Source organism: Scatophagus argus, chromosome 16 (genome assembly GCF_020382885.2).
Source record: "Scatophagus argus isolate fScaArg1 chromosome 16, fScaArg1.pri, whole genome shotgun sequence".
In the NCBI taxonomy this organism is placed as follows: Eukaryota; Metazoa; Chordata; class Actinopteri; family Scatophagidae; genus Scatophagus; species Scatophagus argus.
Window position 1 is genome coordinate 7,316,494 of NC_058508.1, and position 22,238 is coordinate 7,338,731.

General features: G+C 44.5%; 2 protein-coding genes across 11 annotated transcripts in view; one reads left to right on the top strand and one right to left on the bottom strand.

Moving 5' to 3' along the window:
- The window catches only part of ep300b (E1A binding protein p300 b), a 31,277-nt gene extending 18,140 nt beyond the window's left edge, over positions 1–13,137 (top strand). For 6 of the 10 annotated variants that reach the window (XM_046415663.1, XM_046415662.1, XM_046415667.1 and 3 more), the window contains exons 19-30: positions 377–465; positions 1,558–1,668; positions 2,354–2,410; positions 2,780–2,857; positions 3,321–3,388; positions 4,161–4,311; positions 4,701–4,961; positions 5,212–5,377; positions 5,880–6,047; positions 6,157–6,318; positions 6,748–7,029; positions 8,538–13,137. In XM_046415663.1, coding sequence (XP_046271619.1) covers positions 377–465; positions 1,558–1,668; positions 2,354–2,410; positions 2,780–2,857; positions 3,321–3,388; positions 4,161–4,311; positions 4,701–4,961; positions 5,212–5,377; positions 5,880–6,047; positions 6,157–6,318; positions 6,748–7,029; positions 8,538–11,750 — 4,806 coding nt within the window. In that variant the 3' untranslated portion in view covers positions 11,751–13,137. The remainder of the gene's footprint in view (positions 1–376; positions 466–1,557; positions 1,669–2,353; positions 2,411–2,779; positions 2,858–3,320; positions 3,389–4,160; positions 4,312–4,700; positions 4,962–5,211; positions 5,378–5,879; positions 6,048–6,156; positions 6,319–6,747; positions 7,030–8,537) is intronic. The other 4 variants (XM_046415664.1, XM_046415668.1, XM_046415672.1 and 1 more) reach the window with 1 other exon arrangement.
- A 2,278-nt stretch (positions 13,138–15,415) lies between these two features.
- Positions 15,416–20,469, bottom strand: cbx7a (chromobox homolog 7a). Its single transcript, XM_046415676.1, has 6 exons — positions 20,117–20,469; positions 18,955–18,998; positions 18,742–18,807; positions 18,556–18,622; positions 17,184–17,502; positions 15,416–17,082 (listed from the first exon to the last, which is right to left on the bottom strand). The coding sequence occupies exons 1-6, from the start codon at positions 20,183–20,185 to the stop codon at positions 16,499–16,501; spliced, it is 1,149 nt and encodes a 382-aa protein (XP_046271632.1). The 5' UTR covers positions 20,186–20,469; the 3' UTR covers positions 15,416–16,498.
- Between the last annotated feature and the right edge of the window lie 1,769 nt (positions 20,470–22,238).

Consider the following 22,238-nt stretch of genomic DNA (forward strand, 5'->3'; position numbering starts at 1 on the left):
CAGTTCCCTGGCAATGTCCCCTGACCTAGAAATAGATTAAACAAGCAAGAGATAATGTGTTCATTTGAGAGTTTAGAGGTGCTGCTTGTTGGAAGTTTTTACTGAGACAGACTAGCTGTTTGTCCTTTTTTCTGGTGTTTATGTGAAACTAGGCAACTGCTGACTGTCTCTTCATATTTAAAGGAGGATTATGAGTGGTATCAGTCTTGCGGAACTCTCCTCCGAAAGTGATTGAGGGTGTTTGCCAGCCTTTAGTTTATTTTGTGGTCACTTATACTGTATGTTTATGTGAGGGGTGTATTAAGAGGAGTCATTCATTTATTTAGTGTCCAACAAGTCTGCATAAAACTTTTTTTTTGTCTCTTTATTGTTACAGTTTGAATTTTCCCCCCAAACTCTATGCTGCTATGGAAAACAATTATGCACCATCCAACGTGACGCTGCTTATTTTAGCTACCAGAACAGGTAAGGGCTGTGGGCACATTGGAACACAAGCACACACAGATCACAGACCAATAGCGTTCAGAAAGCGTTATCCGCATTTAGGCGTTTTGCTGTGAAATGACAGCCAAGGAGATCAGCTTTTACATGTCGTGTTGTATTTTGCACGTTGATGCTTTCCTGTAGGAAGTTCAATCAGTACAATCACAGATGAGTTTTAATTTGGCTTCAACTGGTTACCCTGGCACCATCTCCATCTCCATAGTTCACCGTTTTAATTTTCTTTATGTTTTCATTCATAAAGTGGGCTCCTGTCTTCTTCAACAGTTATTCTTCTTTATTTGTGGCATCATTATTTCCCACTTGGTAAAGCTACACACACAACACATGACAGCTTGCATTTTTGGAAATGGAAATGTACTTGTGAAAAGAGAGGGAGAGGGTGGACATCCATGCTCACCAACAGAAGGAAGGTTCCCACTTTATAAATGAACTGAAAGGATGATGGGTCTCTGTTGCTTTAATTATTTTTTTTTTCCTCATCCACCTTTTCATGTTTGGAGACTCCTCACTCCCCTCCTCCACAGCTCCTAGTGGTCTCTCATGTTGCTGTAATGTTGTTGTTGTTTACCACTGGATGTCTGACGCTAATCTTTGCTTTGCCTTGGCTCTCTGTCCTCTGTTGGTTGTTGTTCACATCCTGTCCGTCCCTCCCTCCTCCATGTCCCCCTCTCCCTCTCTGTCCCCTCCATTGTCCTTGTCTGACCTGTAACGATTTATTTCACGCTTTTTTTAATATTCATTTTGACCTCCCCTCCCCTCCCCCATCTCCCTCCCCTTTTCCCCTTCTCTCCCTCCTTTTTTAACGCTTGTGATGTCTGCATTGGCCTGTTTTGGTGTGACCAATCATCCACTCCGAAATTTACGCGCAAAATCAAAACACCCGCCCACACAAAAACCCTGCATCACGATTGGCTGCTTCCTCCTGGCGACGACCTACCTTGCCCTCTGCCTCCTCCTGTGTGTCCGCCCCCTGGCCTGTCCTGCCCTGCCCTGATTGGCGGCTGCTTCTTCGTGCCCTCTCTGTGATTGGCTGTGCTGATGGCGAACGTGTAGTTCACCAAAATATGGGCTTCTTGCTGACAGGTACCACTTCTGTGAGAAGTGTTTCAACGAAATCCAGGGCGAGAGTGTTTCCCTGGGGGATGACCCCTCCCAGCCTCAGACGTAAGTACCATCACACTCCTGTCTTCCTCTCACACATGACAGACAGCAGCTCTCCCATCTAAAACTTAGACTTTCTTATGTAGTCCTTGTCCAGATGAGCACTTAAGTGATTCTGATATTAGCAGCATAGATTTATTGTACCAGCTGTTATAAACTGTCTAACCGCTAAAAGGTTCTTATTAAACAGAGACCACTTGCATGAATTTAACCCTTCAACAGTCAGTATTTCCTTTTAATTTTGCCTTCAGTAGCTGCTTGCTTAGAGTTAGAAATATTTCTGTATCAGCTTATTGTAATCATGGATCTAACTGCAGCTTGGTAGGATTTAAGAAATAAAGATCGTGATTAGCTGTAATTATTTGGAATTGCTTGAAACTGTTGGTTTGTGGTGCATAAAGAGAATTTTAAACACACACTCCTCTCACACGCAGTTCCATTTTTGTTATATAGTTTAATTCTTACAGTATCCAGGTTATATTAAGTCTTCACTCTGACACGAGTTTATTTATTTAAGGGTGGGATCAATAATCAGAACAACAAAATGTAATGATGACATTAGCTAGTGGGCACATTGTGAATTTGAAGTATTTTCTGAATGAAAGATGAGGAGTTCTGCACACAGCCTGCAGTCCTCAGAGCATCTCCTTGTTGTGTCTTACAGTAGTTTTTCTGATATGTCCCACAGGTCCATCAACAAAGACCAGTTCCAACGAAAGAAGAACGACACTCTCGACCCTGAGTTGTATGTCCCCCCCTCTTGACTCATTAAGTTTGATTTATAAATTCATTTTGCACCAACTCTGTGATACTGTAAGATCTGTGACTTTATGTGTTGAGTTTAAATAGCATCATGATTTTAGGTTGAAAACAAGTTTTATTTGAGACACTTGAATTAAGTGCTTTTTGGTAAAAAAAAAAAAAGCAAAAAACCGTGATTGAGTATTTTGTCATTAAATTAAAAAAAAGTTTTTCATGTTTTAACTTTTGACTTATTTAGTTTAATTACTTATCTGGCACTTATGTAGCTCCTGCAGAGGCACAAACATATGCTCATTTTATGTGACATGTTGTCCCTAACTAGTTTTTGTGTTCTTATTCTCTCTCTGCTCAGGCTTGTGGAATGTATTGACTGTGGTCGTAAAATGCACCAGATCTGCGTGTTGCATAATGAAACCATTTGGCCCTCAGGGTGAGCCAACTATCGCACACACACATACATACACACACTCCATACACTTCTGTTGATATTCCTTTAAAATAAAATAAAAATTAGAATTTAGAAAAACTGTTAAGTCTGAACACACACGAGCACACATTTCCATGCAAGTGGTCCAAGTCCACACATTGTGAGGAGCAATTTGGACAAAGTTTTGTAACTGAAAACATGTAGGAGGCATGATCATTACCTGAGGACAAAAAGTGCCTTCCAGTGTGGCAGCAGTATATGAACATGCAAACAAAGTCCTGCAGTTCAAGTGCACAGTGAGACGTTCCTCCATGTGAGGTTTGAAATTAAAAGCAATTTTAGAGTTGTGGTAATTGTTTAAAGAAAGGAAGATTGAAAGGCTAAGTTGTCGGTCACAGGAGTTGTGACAGAGGTGATGGTAACCTGTAAGTCTAACCATTTTCCGTTTACTTCTCCCTAACCACAGCTTTGTGTGTGACAACTGCCTCAAGAAGGCCAACAAGACACGAAAAGAGAACAAATATGCAGCCAAAAGTAAGTGCGGTAACACTTTGTTTGTTTTACTGCCCCGCCTTCCTCTTTTACTTCACTCAGACTTTGTGTTTTCTCTAGGTTTTAATCCCTTTCTTTTGAAGCCGTAATACCAACATCACTCATACTATATAAGTGATGAGTTTGTTTCTTTTACATTGTAGTTTCTATTTTAAATCATTTTTGCTATATCTTCATATCTTCTTGCCTGGACTCCTGAACACATTTTGTCTCTGTAATTGTCTGTGATATTTTATCCGAGCTGTCCGAGCCAGTCATTGGGAATGTATTAATGTGCACTGTGAAAGAGAGGGAAAGTCAGAGAAACTTACCTAACTATAAAACAAAGAGAGGGAACAAAAAGACAGATATTGACAAAATGACAAATGTTCACATACCAAAGCAAAGAAAGATCAGATTAAATCACTGTCATCAAAATCAGTCCTCAGGATGCATGTGATGTATAATATATCAAAGGAATAATTTAATATTTAGAAATACCAAAAATTTACTTTCTTTTAAAGAGTTGGATACAAAGACTGGTACCACTCTCATCACTGTGGTAAATAAGTCTTTTCATCCATGAAAATTTACTTGCAGACTCCATGAAGTTCCCGAGCCTGGCCAAGACAAAGCCCAGTGTATAAACCCCTTAAAACCACAACATGCTGTTTTTATGGACATAGTTACATGTGCAGTGAATGCAGTGCATATCTCCCTTGTCCCCCCCCCTTCTCTGACTTCCTCCTTCATCCTTCCTACTGTCTTTTTGCAGGGCTTCCCCATACTAAGTTGGGGAACTTTTTGGAGATACGAGTGAATGACTTCCTCAAGCGGCAAAACCATCCTGAATCTGGGGAGGTCACCATCCGCGTGGTCCATGTCTCAGACAAGGTGGTTGAGGTCAAGCCGGGCATGAAGTCCAGGTAAGAGGCTGAATTTCTCAGCTGTTGCATGTTTTGGGTGTGTGGTGAGAGGATTTTTAAGATGTTTAGGACTTGCTATTATAGTCATTCAAGCAGTATTGTTAAAAATGAAAAGAGAAATGGTATCCTTTCAGTTACAAATGAGATCAGTTAGTTTGATAATCACCAGCTGGGTACATATTAAACCCCATAGAGCCTGCATCAAGCTCAGATTAGTTTTTCTGTTGGTACTGACCATCATCTGCTGTCCAGTGTAATCAAGAATACCGCTCCCGTCAACATTTGTAGACAAGTTGTAGTCCCTATTTGCAACTATGTTAAAGACACAGCAGGGAAGAGTCTTAAAGGTTAACCTAACACTGTCTGCCCCCCACTGTCCTTAAATCCAGGTTTGTGGACAGCGGAGAGATGTCAGAGTCTTTCCCGTACAGGATGAAGGCCCTGTTTGCGTTTGAGGACATCGACGGCGCAGACGTGTGTTTTTTCGGCATGCACGTCCAAGAGTACGGCTCGGACTGCCCACCTCCCAATCAGAGACGGGTGTACATCTCATACCTGGACAGCGTGCACTTCTTCAGACCTCGACACCTCAGGACTGCTGTCTACCACGAGATCCTGCTGGGCTACCTGGAGTATGTCAAGAGGCAGGGGTAAGACAAACATAATACATACAAGGAACACCAACTAAGCGGCAAAAATCAGTTAATTATAGCATTTTATCTACCCAGGCCTTTGAATGTAAGACCATTATGCAGTGTGAAATGCACTCATTAGGCTTTGTGATAGTGGCACTGACACAAGACGGTTTTCAACAGCAAGAAAATGAGCCAGCAGACAGAATAAAAGAAAATACTTTTATTTCTTTCATAATGAATGCAGCCACATCTCCCCATGTGTCAGGTTTACAACAGGTCATATCTGGGCCTGTCCACCCAGTGAAGGGGATGATTACATCTTCCACTGTCACCCAGCGGACCAGAAGATCCCCAAGCCAAAGCGCCTGCAGGAGTGGTACAAGAAGATGTTGGACAAGGCAGTTGCTGAGCGCATTGTCCATGATTACAAAGTGAGACATGTTTTCTCTTGAGTTGTTGTATCAACAATGTGAAGTAATGTATTTATCACTGTAGAGAACAGTCGCCTGGCTTCATCCACAGTCCATAACAGCATTGAACTGTTGCAGCAAAATGAAGACTTTTGCCTTAATTTCAAGCTAATACAGCATGCTTTGAGAAAGCAATCTCACCATAAGCTTAATATGCTTGCTGTTCTGGTGAGTTTGAATGTACCACTTCTAGATGTTCAATTTTTCTTTTTTAATATTTAAAAAAGTTAGGGGAAAAAATGGGAATTTGAATATCTACCATTCTAGGTCAGCTGGTCTCATCTACTGATGAAGATGAAGGAACAGCTACTGCACTGCCCATGTCCTGAGATTGTTTTCTCAACAGCAAGAACGCATGAAAGAATATATTTATAAAAATATATTTTGTTTCCTGAAATGAAAAAGTTCACAAGGACATTACTAGAGTTACTATAACTTAAATACTTATCTCTTTGTCCCTCAGGACATCTTTAAGCAGGCAACTGAGGACCGGCTAACCAGTGCCAAGGAGCTGCCTTACTTTGAGGGCGACTTCTGGCCCAACGTACTGGAGGAGAGTATCAAGGAGCTGGAGCAGGAGGAGGAGGAGAGGAAGAGGGAGGAGAACAGTACCTCAAATGAGAGCACAGATGTGAGTGTGTTAAGAATCCACTTGCAATCACCCCTTTAGGCTCTTTTTGTTTTGGTCACTAAATACTTATGTTTTTCATTGCATTTAATTGACATTAAAACATTCGCAGGCCACAAAAGGAGACAGCAAGAATGCCAAAAAGAAGAACAACAAAAAGACAAGCAAGAACAAGAGTAGCTTGAGCCGAGCCAACAAGAAGAAACCAGGGATGCCCAATGTTTCCAATGACCTTTCCCAAAAGCTCTACGCCACCATGGAGAAACACAAGGAGGTGCGCAAGTCTAATTTGATTTTAGCAATAGCTGCTGACTCTTGTATTGGATTACCTGCTGCTACACTTATAATATGGCAACAACTGAGATAATTAATAAATCACAGCAGACAAGTGATTGACCTGTACACCTGTATTACATTTTTGAACCAATCTGTCTGACACAAATGACACTTGTTTGTGACGGGCCTGAATCTAAGTCACACTGTCGTTAAAGGCTTGTGATGCACTTTCACTTTAAGGAAACAAAAAAGACAGTGTGATTAAAGGTATGTATAGGAATAAAATAATGTGAGTAGACAGTAGTTGACAGTAGGCCAAAATATTGCACAGGTCATGTGAATGTTTGTATTAATCTAAAATTGTATAAAAGTTGGTCTGTACAAACAATACAAACTCACAGCTCATCCTCTCCCCTCTAATTCCCAGGTCTTCTTTGTAATTCGCCTTATTGCTGGCCCAACCGCCAACTCGCTGCCCCCCATCACTGACCAGGACCCCTTGATGGCCTGTGATCTGATGGATGGCCGTGATGCCTTCCTGACTCTGGCCAGGGACAAGCACCTGGAGTTCAGCTCTTTGAGGAGATCCAAGTGGAGCTCCATGTGTATGTTAGTGGAACTGCACAACCAGAGCCAGGACCGCTTCGTCTATACCTGCAATGAGTGCAAACATCATGTGGAGACCCGCTTCCACTGCACTGTCTGCGAGGTGAGTATTAGGATTTCCTTGTCTCCCTTTTTAATTTGACTGGAAATCAAACTGAAGCAACAAAACAGCGACACTGTGAAAGATTTAAATATTGTGATGTTCTTTACATCATCAGGCGAGCGTCTCCACAGTAAGCCAGCTAAATTTCAAACATTTTCCTCAGTTTTCCACACTAAGGTGCCATTTATTGCATTCAAAATCATTCTGCACCTTGAAACTCTCTGCAAGCACTTATTCTGAAAGTCATTGTAGCCAGTCATAACTTTGTGACCATGTGAACAGTGAATGTTATTATATATTCAGATTACTGTTTTCCTTGGTTAACAGGTAGCATTTATGAGCTGTGAGCAAATTATTGTTTTATACTGTTGTTGTTTCCTCTGCTGTCCTGTCTTTTGATTGAGAGGTGAAAAGAGGTTTTTAACTGCTTAGACCCAGTGGCCTAACTGGGCCTCTCTGTCCACAGTGTTGTTGCTTCACTTAACGAAGATAAGAAAGAAAACACATAAGCTTCTTGTTTTGTTTTGCTGTGACAATTCAAAATGAATTGACCTAAGCATCATAGTACTGACAAATTATTTCCAAATAAATAAATTCCAAAATTTACCCAGTTTTGTTGTGGAAATGGCTCTGAAGAGGTACTGGAACATCTCTGCTGTGTTAGTATGTTTTGCACAGAGCTGGGACTTGAGTTTTCTCTTTGTTTGTCTTTTGAATCATTTGTTTCCCACATTCCAAGAAGTAATGTAATTATTAAAATTGTACATTACAAAAGGTAATATATAGGAATACCATATTTCAAAGTACAGATCAACTGGTTTTCTCTGTCATTTAAGTGTCAGCTGAACAAATAAGAGGTTTTAGTTGAAGGCAGCAAACAGAAGCCTGGTGGTTTAAGAGATGTACCTTTCTTTCTTCCTTCCACTTTGGAACAGCAAATTCCATTGTACTGTAGTCATTATCACTGCTGACTCCACTGTGGTGGTTGGCCTGTGGAGAGCGTACAAAGCCATGTGCAACCTTTGTTACACTTGGAGTCCAAAGCAGTCCCAGGTTTCACACCAGTGCCTTGACTCGAGCTGCTAGTGCAGAGAGAAAGACTTTCCTTCCAATCATTGCAAGTTCAGTGGACTTTACAACAGAGCCGAATGCGGCTGCAGAGTAGTGAGGTCTGTGATGGTGGTCGATTTGTTTTCTGTCCTTTGGCGCCAACAAGTTTAAACAGTCAGTTTGAGAGGATTGTTCATCTTTGCATTCCCAGATAAAAGTTTGGAAAATCTAGTCAGGAATAGTGAAAGAGAATCACTCCTCTCGTTTTAGGTCTGACAGTTGCACAACAGCAAAACGTTGCAAAAAGGCTGTATTGGTGTGATCCTGCTTACAAAAGCCAGGACACCACATACTTTCAGACAGGACTGCATGCAATTGTGAATGTACAGTATGCTTAAAACTGATTTTTGGCATTTAAGCTTCACAGAGATACATTCATATTTCCTTTTACTTTTCAGGACTATGACTTGTGCATCACCTGCTACAATATCAAAGGTCATGAGCACAAGATGGATAAGCTGGGGCTTGGATTGGACGACGACAGCAACAACCAGGCAGCAGCAACTACCCAGAGCCCGGGAGACTCTCGACGTCTCAGCATCCAGCGCTGCATCCAGTCGCTCGTCCACGCGTGTCAGTGTCGCAACGCCAACTGCTCCCTGCCGTCCTGCCAAAAGATGAAGCGTGTTGTTCAGCACACAAAAAGCTGCAAGCGCAAGACAAATGGTGGCTGTCCCATTTGCAAGCAGCTCATTGCTCTGTGCTGCTACCATGCCAAACACTGTCAGGAGAACAAATGTCCTGTCCCATTCTGTCTGAACATCAAGCAAAAGCTCCGGCAGCAGCAGCTGCAGCACAGACTCCAGCAGGCCCAGATGTTAAGAAGGAGGATGGCAAGCATGCAGAGAGTGGGGCAGCCAGCTGGAGGTCCACCAGGAGGACCAGTTGTAGGGCTTCCATCACCAGGCAACAACGGCACCACAGCGCCCAGTACCCCAACTTCTGGTGGAACACAACCACCAACACCCCAGACCCCGACTCCGGCCATGCCTCCAGTCCCACAGCAGGGAATGGGCCCTGGACCTGGGGTCCAGCAGCAGCAGCAGCAACCTGGTGGAATGCCTGTACAAAGTGGCATGCCTCCTCAGCACCCGCTTCACCACCAGTTCCAGCAAATGGCAAGTGGAGGTGGTGGGGCTGGGGGGATGATGAGCTCTCCCCAACATCAGCAGCAGATGCTTCCTCAGGTCCAGCAGCAGCAAAGTGGAGCAGGAACCAACCCTCAACAGCTCCAGCAGCACCCCAACAATGTCCCTCCATATGCCAGCAGACCCCCAGGTTCTTCCCCAATCCATCAGTCCCAAGGCAAACCGGTCCTCGGCTCAGCAACACCTCCTCAACAGCCACCTGGTGGTGCTGTCATGGCTGGTGTCGGGGGCCAACAACCTCCCACTCAGCCCCAGGGCCAGCCCTCCATTCCACAGCAGCAACAGCAGCCACCTTCTGGCCCTCCACCGGCAGCAGTAGAAATTGCCATGAAGATCCAACAGGTAGCTGATGCTCAGAGGAAGATGGCGTTGCAGAGACAAGCGGCCCAGGCAGCTGCGGGCATGATGCCACCTCACCCTCATCATCAACAGGGTCAAGGTCAGCAGATGGGTATGGGACACCCACCAGGGGCAGTAGGGATGGTTGGACCCCAGGGCATGCCACCACAGACCCAAGCAGCTGTGGCAGTTGCTCGGGCCCACATGGATCAACCCCAAGGTGCTCCACCAGGGATGATGGTTGGTGCTGGTGGGCCCATGCAGCAACCTCCTCAGCAGGGTAACCTGCCCCAGGGCCAGCTCCCCCCTCAGGTACAGCTTCAACAACAGAGGATGGGTGCTCCACTTCAAAACCCTCAACAGCAGCAACAGCAGTGGGCAGGCCAGGGGATGCCACCTCAGCAGAGGCAAGCTATGATGAACCAGATGGGCCATCCAGCCATGATGGCAGCTCAACAACAACAGCAGCAGCAGCAGCAGCAAATGCAGCAGCAGCAGCAGCAGCACCAACAGGGCCATGCTGCCTTGATAAACATGGCACAACAGCAGCAGCAACAAGTTGCTGGCAGTGGAGTCCCAGGGGGTGTGGTGCCAGGAGCTACTGGTGTCGCGGGGGCTGTTGCTGCTGGTGGGAACATTCCCCAAGCAGCCCTCCAGGAGCTGTTACGGACTCTCCGCTCACCTAGCTCGCCACTCCAGCAACAGCAAGTCCTCAATATCCTACGGTCCAACCCACAGCTCATGGCTGCTTTTATCAAACAGAGGGCCTCAAAATACAAAGGGGTTCCAGGGGGCCCAGGTGGACCCGGTGGTATCCCTGGAGGTCCTGGGGGACCCACAGTGGGCCCTGTTGGTAATGTCATGGCAGGAGGGGGCCAACAAGTGAATATGAATGCTCCAGGTCCTGGTCAGCCAGGTATGCACATGGGGGGTCAGGGTGGAACAAATATTAACATGGCCACTATGGCCCAGCTACAGCAAGTGCAGCAGCAACAGCAGTTACAGCAGCAACAGAGGCCAATGCTCAGCAGTTTACAACAGCAGCAAGTGGCAGCTCTCCAGCAGCAGCAGCAGCAGCAACAACAGCAGCAACAAGGGGGAGGAAGAGGAATGCAGGCCCAGGGGCCACAGATGGGAAATCTCAACAGTCCCCAGTTTAGAGAGCTGCTCATGAGGCGCCATCTGCAGCAACAGCAGCAACAACAGCAGCAACAACAGCAACAACAACAACAACAGCAACAGCAAATGGGGGTAAATCATGTTCAGTTCCAGCAGCCACAGCCACCACAGGGGCAAGGCTACATAGGACAGCCTGGGATGCAGCCTCCTTCAGTGGGACAGGGCCCGCCTGGAGGTCCATCTCTTGGCCCTCAGCAGCCAGGTGGTCCCCCAGGCCAGCAGGGGCAAGCTTACACAGGATCGGTGGCACAGCAGCAGGCCACAGTTGCACTCCAGCAGAGACTCCAGCACCAGCACCACCTCCAGATGCAGCAGCAGAATGCCATGGCTGGCCTTCCAGGGGGTGATGCAGGTGCGGGTGGAGGTTCTCAGCAGCCGCCTCAGGGCCCTCAGCCCACTCAGAGTGGCCCCCCGCCACCATCTTCTCAGGCTCTGCGCCAACAGGCCCTTCACCAGAGGCTGCTCCAGCAGCAGCAACATCTGGGCCCTGGGGGGTCACCTGCCCAGCACAGCAATCCCATGAGCCCTCAGCAACCACAGCAAGTGGCCCAGTCCCCACACCCACACTTGCAGGGACAGGCACTGCCCACATCCCTGGCTAACCAGGTGCGATCACCGCAGCCGTCACCCAGACCCCAGTCCCAGCCACCACACTCAAGCCCGTCTCCACGCATGCAGCCCCAGCCCTCCCCACATCACATCTCCCCACAGATGCAGACAGGTTCCCCACACCCAGGCCACCTGAACCAGCATCACCCAGGTATGGTGGTCCCTCCACAACAACAGCCAACGACCCAGCAACAGAACTCTATGGAGCAGTTTGGGTCAGACCAGAGTGCCATGCTATCTCAGCTGAGCGGCATGACTGGTCTCCATGGGCCGGGGGGTAGCGGTCAGGATCCACTGGGCCAGAATATGAATCACAACTCGTTAGACATCATGTAGGAAGTCTACAACTTAACGTGTCAAGTTGAGCTGAAATGCTTTGTGATTCTTCGCACAAACTGCACTCACCCAGGACAGTGTTATTGTTATTACTTAGCCTTTCTTTTTTTATACTATTATTAAATGTTATTTAAAATGTTTTCAATAAAGATGCATTGAACTGAACTTCCTATGGGAGATGAACAATAAATCCAGCAGTCGTTAAATAAATTAGAATAAATGAATTGTAAGTTATTGCTGTTAATATATTTTTTTGCCAATTGTGGACAAAGAGGGGAATGGTTCCTTGAGCACCACCCCTCACCTCCACCTCTTACTGAATACAAGAAAGGTGATATTTTCGGAGATTTTGGGGTAAATAGGAATAATTGCCTTTTTTAAGAAATGTTTTTAAGATTTTAAAAGTGGTCAGGAATTAAAGAGGAGATGATTTAATGCAAAGAACTTTTTTTTTTATCAGTTTCATTTCCCATCATTCAGTCTGTCTATTTCTGTTTTGCAGAGTGATGTGGATTATTGTTAATGTAAATCCAAACATGATGCATATCTTCATTTGGAAATGTTTGGGTTAGCTTTATTTATTGTCTTCTTTTGGGGGCGGGTTGGGGTGTTTATGTATTCTCAGACTGCTACAATTCGTATAGAAATATATTTTTGTTATTGACAGTTAAGACAGGGGTAGTGGATATTTCATTTCACTTTAGATGTCTTTAGTTGGGTCTGTTCAGGTGGGAATAATTAAATGTCAGTGTTTTATTACAGTGGTTGAGGGTCTGCTGTGAGTTTGAGATGTTGAACAGACATGTTGTGACATCCCGGCCAGCTTCTGTGTTGGACATCGGTCATGCTGGAAGGGACTTTTCCCTCGCTAACATGCAAGCCCTCTCCCTCGAATGTGTGTGCACTCCTTCCTTCAGAGACACTTAATATGGAGCAGTGGAGGCTTGGGGAGGGGGGGTGCATACCTGTGTGCCTGTAACATTTTGAGTACATGGGCTGGGATGTGGAAAAAAACTGGGTGGGGTGGGCTCCTTTTAGTGTTTTTAGGATTCTACTGTTTGGAGTAAACAGAGGATTTAGATCCAAATGAACTGTGTTGCACAGAAATGAGGAGAAAGGAGGAGGTATGAGCAGTCACGTCTCCGTCTCTTTCAGCCTCATCCCCTTTGCTGCTTCCCTTGGACTTTAACCCCCCTCCCCACCCTTCCTCCTCAGGGGGAAGTTGTTCTCCTGTGCCCCCCCCCCCCCCCCCCCCCCCCCAAACTCCATCCTCTTTATCTTTCTGCTAAGAACTTTGGGAGTTTAATTTAATATTTTTTACTGTACAAAGGAAACACAAACTGTGGACTCAAATACTGTTTTGATAATAAAATGAAAATTACCAATAGTGTTGTGTCCTGTATGCGGCTGTTGTTAGAAACAAGGTTAGTATTTGGTGGATAAGAGTAGTAGTTTTACTTTTTAAAATACACACCTTTCTGTCTCTTGATCACAATGCGAGAGGTGTATGTCATCCAGCTGTCCCTGGTTTTCCAGTATCGCAGAGTTAGCTCGCTTTTAATAATGGTTAACCTGCAGCAGGTATCACTTTGTGATCTACCCCAGAACCTGCCAACAGCCACACTGACCAATCAGATCAAAGGATGAGCACTGTCTTTACAATGAAGTGATGTGTAATCAAGTAAGCAGTTTGCTGCTGTCCAAGGTTTCCTGTGTGTTTAAAACAGAATGTCAAACAAACTAAGGCACCAGTTACTACATTAAATACACAAAAGCCATGCAAATAATACACTCAAAAACACATACTCATTGAGATAAAAGAACCTGGTGATCCATTTCCCAGTTTACTTTTTGTCAACTGTGAAAATAGGATCATTTTTAAAAGTTTCTCTTGTCATGTTAAAAAGTTCCGTTTGGTGAAAAACACCGCGTTTGTTTTTGTAATACTCCTTTTCGCCACAAGAGGCTGACGTGCACCGCTGCTCCCATGTTCTCAATAGGACCAAATGCATTCATATTTTCTTTCAGGTACATTTTTATTTCATCATGCACACCAAAATAAGACATGGGAGTAATATTACAGAGCTTGCTTACACATAATACGTATATGTACATTATGTTTACAAACTGAAAGTAGATCACCAGAGCTTTTATTTTTCCCTTATTTGCCTCTCAGGGCTTCTGTAATATGGACCTCATAAAATGAAATGACCACAAAGGCATGTGAAATGACTACAGTCCTTGTCGTTTGTAGTTTTGTGTCTTGCTCCACTGTAGAAGGAACAGACTGGACTCAGACATGTATAAGACCTCCCCTCATTGTCTCCTAATCTGTCCACGCTTTAGCCCCTTTGGACTTTAAAACAGTAGCTATTAGTTGACATGATTTCAACTTGATTCTTGATTCTTCTTCTTGATATTTAGAAAAGTTAAAGTTGTTAATTTGGCACCCATTTGTTGAACAGAATAAACAAGTGTTTATTATTGCCAGGAATTAGGACTTTGAATGTGAGTTTTAATAATTTTAAGCGTGCCATGTTAAGATTAAGGACTGATGTTCATTTATTGTCGAGCTTAAATCTTACACACGTGCAACGGCAGTTTATTTATAGAATCAGATTCATAACACTAAAGCTTGAAGAAAATGATTTGTCCCACTACACACAGCACATGCTTCTTGGATCACACCAAAATCTCATGCAGCTCCCTGCGATCACACCTGGTTCATATCATGAAGTCAAAAGAGGGTGAGCGAGAAAGAGACATGCCAGCAGATGTTTGTTGTTCGTGTCTGCCCCCACGCACTCCACTCCAAACCCCTCCCCACCCCCCCATGTCCACCGCTGCACAATTTAAACATACTGAGCCGATGATTCAGAGCCGATTAACTTGCACTCGATGGCGTCACTTACAGTAACTTTCATGAGAGCAACACGCCCCCTAGTGGCGATATGTGGCACTAGGATTGTTCAACATTATCGCAGTAATAAGAGTGGATGGATCACACTCACTGGTTTTACAGATATTTTATCATCTTAAAAAAATATACAAAGGTGAAAGTAAAAAGCTGCATCTTTCAGAGCAAAAATGAGTTATATGTCAGCAAGGAAAAAATTGTTGGATGTGTGTTCAAAGATCATTTTTCTCTTCTGACTGATTGTTGTGAACGTTCGGTCTCAAGGCAATTTCTGACATTCTGAAGCAGTGAGTAACATTCATCTATCACTACTTCAGGAAAACCTCATTTGAGTTAAAGATAGTCCCCCTGCTTTTGCTGTGGTGCTTACCGATGTCCCCAGTTGGGTTAATAAATGACTAAAACACAACTACTGTTTGTTGACTGTGTGTGTTGAATGTGGGGGCGCTGTTGGGCGCATAACAAAATCAGCATGTCCTTTAAAAAAAGTACAAGCTGGTTGCACAATAATCACTTCAGTAAATTGCATTTACTAATTACAGTAGTAAATGCCTTAGACTGTATATCATGACTGCCTTTATGCTTCCAGTACTTCAGGGCACTTTTGACTAAAAAAGAAAAGTGTCTTGAAGTTGTGCTGTGATGTCATGTGTGTGTTTTTTTTTCCCCACACTCGACCTCCTGTGCGACATGTAATGCACATAAAAAACTACTTGCAGTCGCATGATAAACATTCTCCAGAAGGCAGTTGTTTTTGTACATATTTATTGGAAATGCAATCGAAATAAAAAAAAAATCATTTTCAGAGAGAAGACACGATTGACAGTTCATCTTTGTCGGACAAAGACTGATTCCAACACAGTAAGTGACATAAGTTAGTTTAGCTTTTACGCGTGACATGCAATAAATAATAGCTCACTACAGTCTAACATAACGTACACTTGCTTCCATTTGCACATTACCTTACAGAGCGCAAGAGCAGCAGTGTACACTGACATCGCCTCTTTTGAAATGCACGAAGGCTAGAGAAAAGAGTGGACTATCAATTGGTTATATAAAAATAGAACCAGGTAGCATTTCATACTTGAAAAGTAAAAGGACAGACAGACAGACAGCAAACACAACTGTGTATTTCTTTTTGTGCATCTATCCTTGAAATACAGAACGGCATCTAAGCGGCAGGGATTAATTCTCTCTCTTTGTTTTATCTCTTTTATGACAGAAATAAACCTCTTCTACAAACCACAGGACAGGACTTTGTGCAAGTGTGGCACAGACTGACAGGGCATGCAGTTAGCTCTGTGAGAATACTGAAAAAAAACCAATATCTTTACAAAACATTATTTGTAAGAAAGAGGAGCGACTGAAACAAGCCCCCGAGGACAGATCTGAGTGTGTGAAACTGACATCTGGCTGGAAAGCACTGAGGACGGTTGGAAAAAGTAAATGCATGGAAGTAGTAATGTGGACTGTAGCGTTTTTGACTGCTGTCTCACCATCTGTCTCCCGTTCTCAGTAAGCCCAACGGCCCCACGAATCAAACCTGCCACTGAGATCCATTTAGTCCCCTGGATTGCAATGGATGATTTGAGCACAGTTTTGGGAGACTCAGGCTCCCTATCACACCTAATAAATGAGCCACAATAATAAAGTTACCACTCATTTTTTTTCATTAAAAGGCAATAATGTCTTCACTGAACTCCGTAGGAAATGAGTGTAGCTTTGTAAACATGTGGAATTATCTTACATACATGACTATTTACATGTACAAAATGAGTGGCAAGTCTAATTATGGTTATTCTGATTTCTCTCCAGTTCTCTCTGTCATCATTCAATAGCCCTTAAAGAAACCTTCAGCCCCTGTGGCTTCTTTAAAAGTCACCGTCAAAGAGTTGATAGTCACGTTTGTCACAATCACCTTCTCTGGATGCCCTGCTGCAATGGAAGCAGTCTGACTGCCTGGTGTTGCAGTGCTAACGCTCTGATTGTCACCTCTCACATCCTCCCTCCTCACCTCGGCAGCAGAGCAGAAGGCGGCGGTGGCATCGCCTGCCGCCTCGCTGCTCCCCTGAGCGTGCACTATCACAGAGACTGTGTTGTTGCTTTGACAAACGCTGCTGTCTAACGTGGGACACTCCAACACTGACTCCACGCCCTCCTCACCCAATCTGTCCCAGTAAGACCTGTCGCCCCCAGTAACCGCATCTCCTGGTCCGGCCTCAGGCACAGAGGCACTGTCTTTTGATTGGTCACACGCAAATGTCTGGCTCTGTATGGTTTCGGGTGTCCTGCCGTCTGGTCTGCCAGTCCATATTTCTGTGCCTACCGATGTCAGGTTGGTATCTTCCTTCTCCTCCACTTCCATCTCTAAGTCCTGTCGCTCCAGCACAGGCGGAGAGCTGCACTCTGACTGACCTTAAAGAGAGAAAAAGAGAAATGTTGTCAAAATGCTGTTTAAAGTTCAAAGGTCATGGCCAGGCTCCTGAATTTCCAAGTGATTAACAGGGCAAACCGACCATATAAACTGCTTTCACGCCTCTCCTCGGTGGCGCTTTCAGACCCCTGCTTCTCTTCTTCGCTGGTGGCGCCCCAGTCCTCCTCCACAGGCTCCTCCTTCTTCCTCAGTGGACGGCTGGTTTTGTGCGAGGCTCCTTCTTGCCCCCGTTTGGATCCTCTCTGCTTCTCTCTCTTCTTCTTCCTCCAGGCTGGCCGTCGATACATGCTGGCCTGCTCGCCCTGGTCCACATCTGTGCTCATGGCGCGGGTGAGGGAGAGACGCAGGCGGGGAGGGGGTTTCTCCTTGTGGGCACTGCGGAGGTCCATGGCAAAGATGTTCTGGAGCAGAGCAAAGGTGAACGGTTAACTGTATTCATCCAGGTGCAATTCTGTCATCCGGGCTTATACTTCAAAAGAAATTCCACCCATTGAAAAATATATGGATATTATCGAAATGTCTGTCATTTTAAACTGTTGCGATTTGTTTTTTTGGCCTGCACTGCGTTTACCATAACCTGCCTCGCCCTCCTGTATTTCAGTTAGTAATATCACAAGATTTCTTTCGTCAAACTGTCTTTCAGCGAAGATCAACAGCAGTTGTGAAAGTGATAGTAGCAGAGTAAGAGCAACCGTGAAATTTTTACCACACCCCTCACATAGAACACCCCTGAACATAACAGACCTCGCAGCATTATACTTAGGCTGTTGTTAATCCCGAAACACAGATCTCTGCTTTTGCCATCGAGAGTCCTACTCATCAGTTGTATCATGTCTTCTGTGTATCTGGCAGGGACTGTCTTAAAGTTTGACTACGCCATTTTTTTCTTCAGATAAAAAGTCAAGGGTGTACGATTTAGTGGAGTCTAAAGGATGCACATTTCATTTAAATCAAAACCCTTTGCCTCACCCTAACCCTTCCAAGAGTTTAGGAGAACCTGTAGTGAAAAATGAAAAAGGCCCTCTCTAGAGTCAGTGTTTGGTTTGTCCCTTCTAAGCTACTGTAGAAAAATGGTGACACAACAAGGCCAACTCCTTGGAGGACCTGCTCTCTCTCTCTCTGTAGACCCATTCTAAGGCAATGAATTAATTATTAATGTTATATTTGACTTCCTCCAGCAGATCCCCCACACACTGGATCTCTCGCATGTTTTAAGAGACAGCCTGCATTACAAACTACAGATGTGGGGTCTGGAAGAAGATGGGAATAACCAGCCAGGTAGGGTCTAATAAAAGATGCAGTAGAGTTGTATTACAGGAAATGGGCTTGAGCCACACTCAAAATGACTGAAATTCAATGCTAACTTGTTGGCATACCCCTTCAACACATGACACTAAATTTGCAAAAAGATATCACAAGGGCCTGTGAGAGAAAAGAAAGTTAAGTGCCGCTACCCGCAGAACGAGCCTCCTGGGTCTGAGACCTTTCCTGCGATAGGCCAGAGCTCTTATCTTCTCCTGACTGAAAGACAGGCAGACACAGAGGGGTGGGACAAAGACAAATACACTGTGAGCAAGTGAACAAAAAGAAAACAAAAAAGTGCTTGGCAAGCATAAAAGAGGCTTTCCATGATTACTCACTTCTCTTCGTAGGCCAGGACCAGACGCGGGTCCAAAATATTGTCCTCTGGTTCCCAAGTACTGTACCTGCACACACGCATACATTCAAATAAGTCAGTCTATCTATCTACCCAAGTATCCTCACAGTGGTCAGGTGTGAATATGTTTTTCAAAGGCTACTGATTGTACGGTAGTGGGATGAGGTCACTGGGTGATGACTCAATGATTACTCACTTTGGGGGCCATCCCTGCCATTTCAGTAGATACTCCACATTTCCCTGAGGAGAGACAGAGATGCAGGATTGTGGGCTTAGAGGAAACACAACACAGAGTCGCACACATTCACACAGCCCGCGTTTCAAATCCGGTCCAGTACGATGCAGAAACAAGATGCTCTGAGCGAGGAAAGGATGACTGTCACTTTAAAGTGTGGAGTGAGGAGGGAAGCGGAGGGGGGGTGGGTCATGGACATTTTTCTGCCTCTCAAACGGTGTTTTTCTGCGGGATGACGTCAATGACAGTGGGGCTGGGTGGCCTCCAAACAGCAGCTTTTCTCTCGAAGCGCGGTGACGTGACCGCACATGGCCACGCGAGCCGGTTTCAACAACGCACGGGTTTAGGCTGGGATAGGTGGGGCCTCGGGAACATGTAAACAACGCGGCGTTGCGCAACGTTCACTCAGCGAGCCTGGAACAATTATCATAATCATCCCGAGTGACCAATTACTGTATTATTCACCTGATCTGGAAGAAACAATTTGCTTAATATACTTTAACCATTTTATTATATTATTCTAAACTTTATAATAGCCTATTTCAGTTGGATGAAGGTGATGCGGCACTGCACTTGTCATATGTTTGACTTCACAGCATACACTTCACTGTTCTATGTACACTATACAAGTTACGGCCATGTCGCTACCACATCTTCCCTACTGTAAATCAATCGTTCACCATTACGCAGCAGTTAGTGACATTACGCAGCAGTCCGATACAGAAACCGCTCGCTGGCGTAACTTAAATCAAGTGCGCAGCTCCCACGTTCACTGGCCGTACCAGCCTTCATAATACACACCCCCCTCCACATTTTACTACAGCTGCGTAGGCTTGTTCAAAACACGTTCATGCTGCAGCATCTCAGCGGCTGCACAGGAAGGCTACAGGATGTGACTCGGGCTGTGAGACAACGTTAAACTTTGGCACATCTGAATGAAAGAACAGATTAGTCTTTAAATGTATTTGGCGTAAATAGTTGAGAAACTGCGTAACCTAGTTTTGTTGCGCATGAGGACGACAGGCGATGCTACACTGACCGTATAGCGATACGCTAGGATAGAAACCACCAGAAAACAAGTTATGGTTAGTTATAGGAAGTACAAGTCGTTCTTCCTTCTTACCTTTCTCACTCTCTTCTTTGTTATTGACTCAACTGCAAACACTTGATCTCCTATGGATGACAGCTCCATCGCCACGCGCTGCTCCACACGCTCCAAACAGGACAAAAACTGGATGTGTGCAGTTGTTCTCGAAGGGCTAAAATTTTTTTAAAGATGTTAAAAAAAGGAGGGGGGTAGAAAGTGTCACTGCAGCCGCTCGCTCCCGGCGTGAACGCTTGTTCTGAGCGCCGAGCTTACGGAAGAGTCGGGAAGAGTCCTTCTCACCAAACTCCAGCTGCCTGCCTCCGTCACTTTTTAAAATCTGCGACACATCAACACAGGACAACGCGCTGCTTTAAGTCGGGCGCGCCCCCTTTCCATTGCGTAGGGCCGAGCCCCCAATGTGCGTGCCCGTGCCACGGGGCCGCGCACGCAAATGGGAGCAGAGTGCAGAAAAGGGACAGAGGAGGAGGCGGAGGGAGGAGGGTCAGAACGACAAGGTTACATGAAACTGAAGTTGGGCGAGTAAATACTGCTGTATAATGAGCGATTGCTTGAATATTTATTCATTAAAACATTGCCAGTTACACTTTTCAGTCCGTTCACATTTTTATTTCCCAAACTTTGAAAACCTTTTGTAAAATCCAAAGTGATATGACTTTCTTTCATTTAATTCATTATAAAAAGTTGGATATTCTTGCAACTTTAGGAAATATGGTTATTGGCATTTAATTAGTAGATACATATGTATACATCTACATATGTATATGTAGATAGATAGATGGATAGATAGATATGTGTGTGTTTGTGTGTATCCTCAATACCAAAGCAAGGTCCATAAAGACATGGTTGAATGAGTTTGGGGTGGAAGAACTTGACTACCTCAGCCCCTTCGAACACCTTTGGGATGAACTGGAACAGAGATTGTGAGCCAGGCCTTTTCATCCAACATCAGTTCCTGACCTTACAAATGCTCCACCGTATGAACCGGCAAAAATTCCCACAGAAACACACAAAATAATGTGGAAAGCCTTCTCCGCTGGGTGGAAGCTGTTGTAGCTGCAAAGCTGTCTGTGTGTTTAGAATGTGACGTCTCTGTTTCAACTCTCACAGACTATTTCTTTGATATGAGCAGTTGCTGCATAATTAGTGGAAACTTCTGGAAGTTACAAAGAAATAGTCTGATACACAATCACCTGCAAAATGTAAACTTTTACATTTTTTATTCATAAATAGTGAGCTTTAGAGGTGCTTATTTGTTTCCAGTCTTTATGCTAAGCTAAGCTAAGCAGCTGCTGACTGTAGCCATAAAGTGAATGTGCGAACCATTTAAGATATTAACAAATAAAAGAACACGGCAAAATATGTCTACTATGTCTGATCTAAAGGCTTTATGCTCTTTCACATGTGACATACAGTCAAATGAGTTCAGTTGTGCAGTTAAAATACTGAACTCCAGCTCCAGCATGAAACAGAATGTGAGCTCATGTATTTTTATGTAACACTAGTAAAGGCAGGACAGATCAAAATCTGCAATGGAAATGAATGTCCAACCCTCCACTTGTGTTTGATCCAAATATGGAACTAAACATCTAAACTCTGGAAGTTTTTACATCCTGAATGCTAAGCAACCAATCTGCAGAAAGGAGATCTGGTGCAACACAGAAAAACATTGCACTGATGATAATTACTGCTGATATGCTACAGTCAGTGTATATTTATTATAGAGGACTGATTTTTTTTTTTTTAAAAAAAAACATCTGTTCAATCACATCATAGCCACTGATCACACACACTTACCTAACTTTTTACCTGAACATTTAATCATCCAGCCCCCATGTAGGAATAGCTCATGAAGGTAAAGTGTCTGCCGTGGAAAAAAGGCCCAGAGCCAGTTTCCTATTGTCTTTCATTGAGGCTGGTGTGGATCAGTTTACACTAAAACTCTGTCACTGCGTGCGCACACACGCACACACACACAATCCCCTCACACGATCCACGGTCTCTCTGCACCTGGAATACTTGCATCACTTACGGGCACTGGGTGTCATGGCAACTGTTTCTACAGCGACGGCTGAAAAGCTGGATGATGTTGATGATGAGACAGCAGGAAGAGTTGGTGAACAGCTCAGAGCTGAAGAGT

Bases quoted from the DNA above. Each gene is read 5' to 3' on its own strand.
- cbx7a (XM_046415676.1), bottom strand. From the start codon at position 20,185: ATGGAGCTGTCATCCATAGGAGATCAAGTGTTTGCAGTTGAGTCAATA. The intron at 17,503-18,555 runs GTAGCGGCACTT...GCTCTGCTCCAG, and splicing joins CCAGGAGGCTCGTTCTGCGG to AACATCTTTGCCATGGACCT. The intron at 17,083-17,183 runs GTCGGTTTGCCC...TCTCTCTTTAAG, and splicing joins GCGTGAAAGCAGTTTATATG to GTCAGTCAGAGTGCAGCTCT.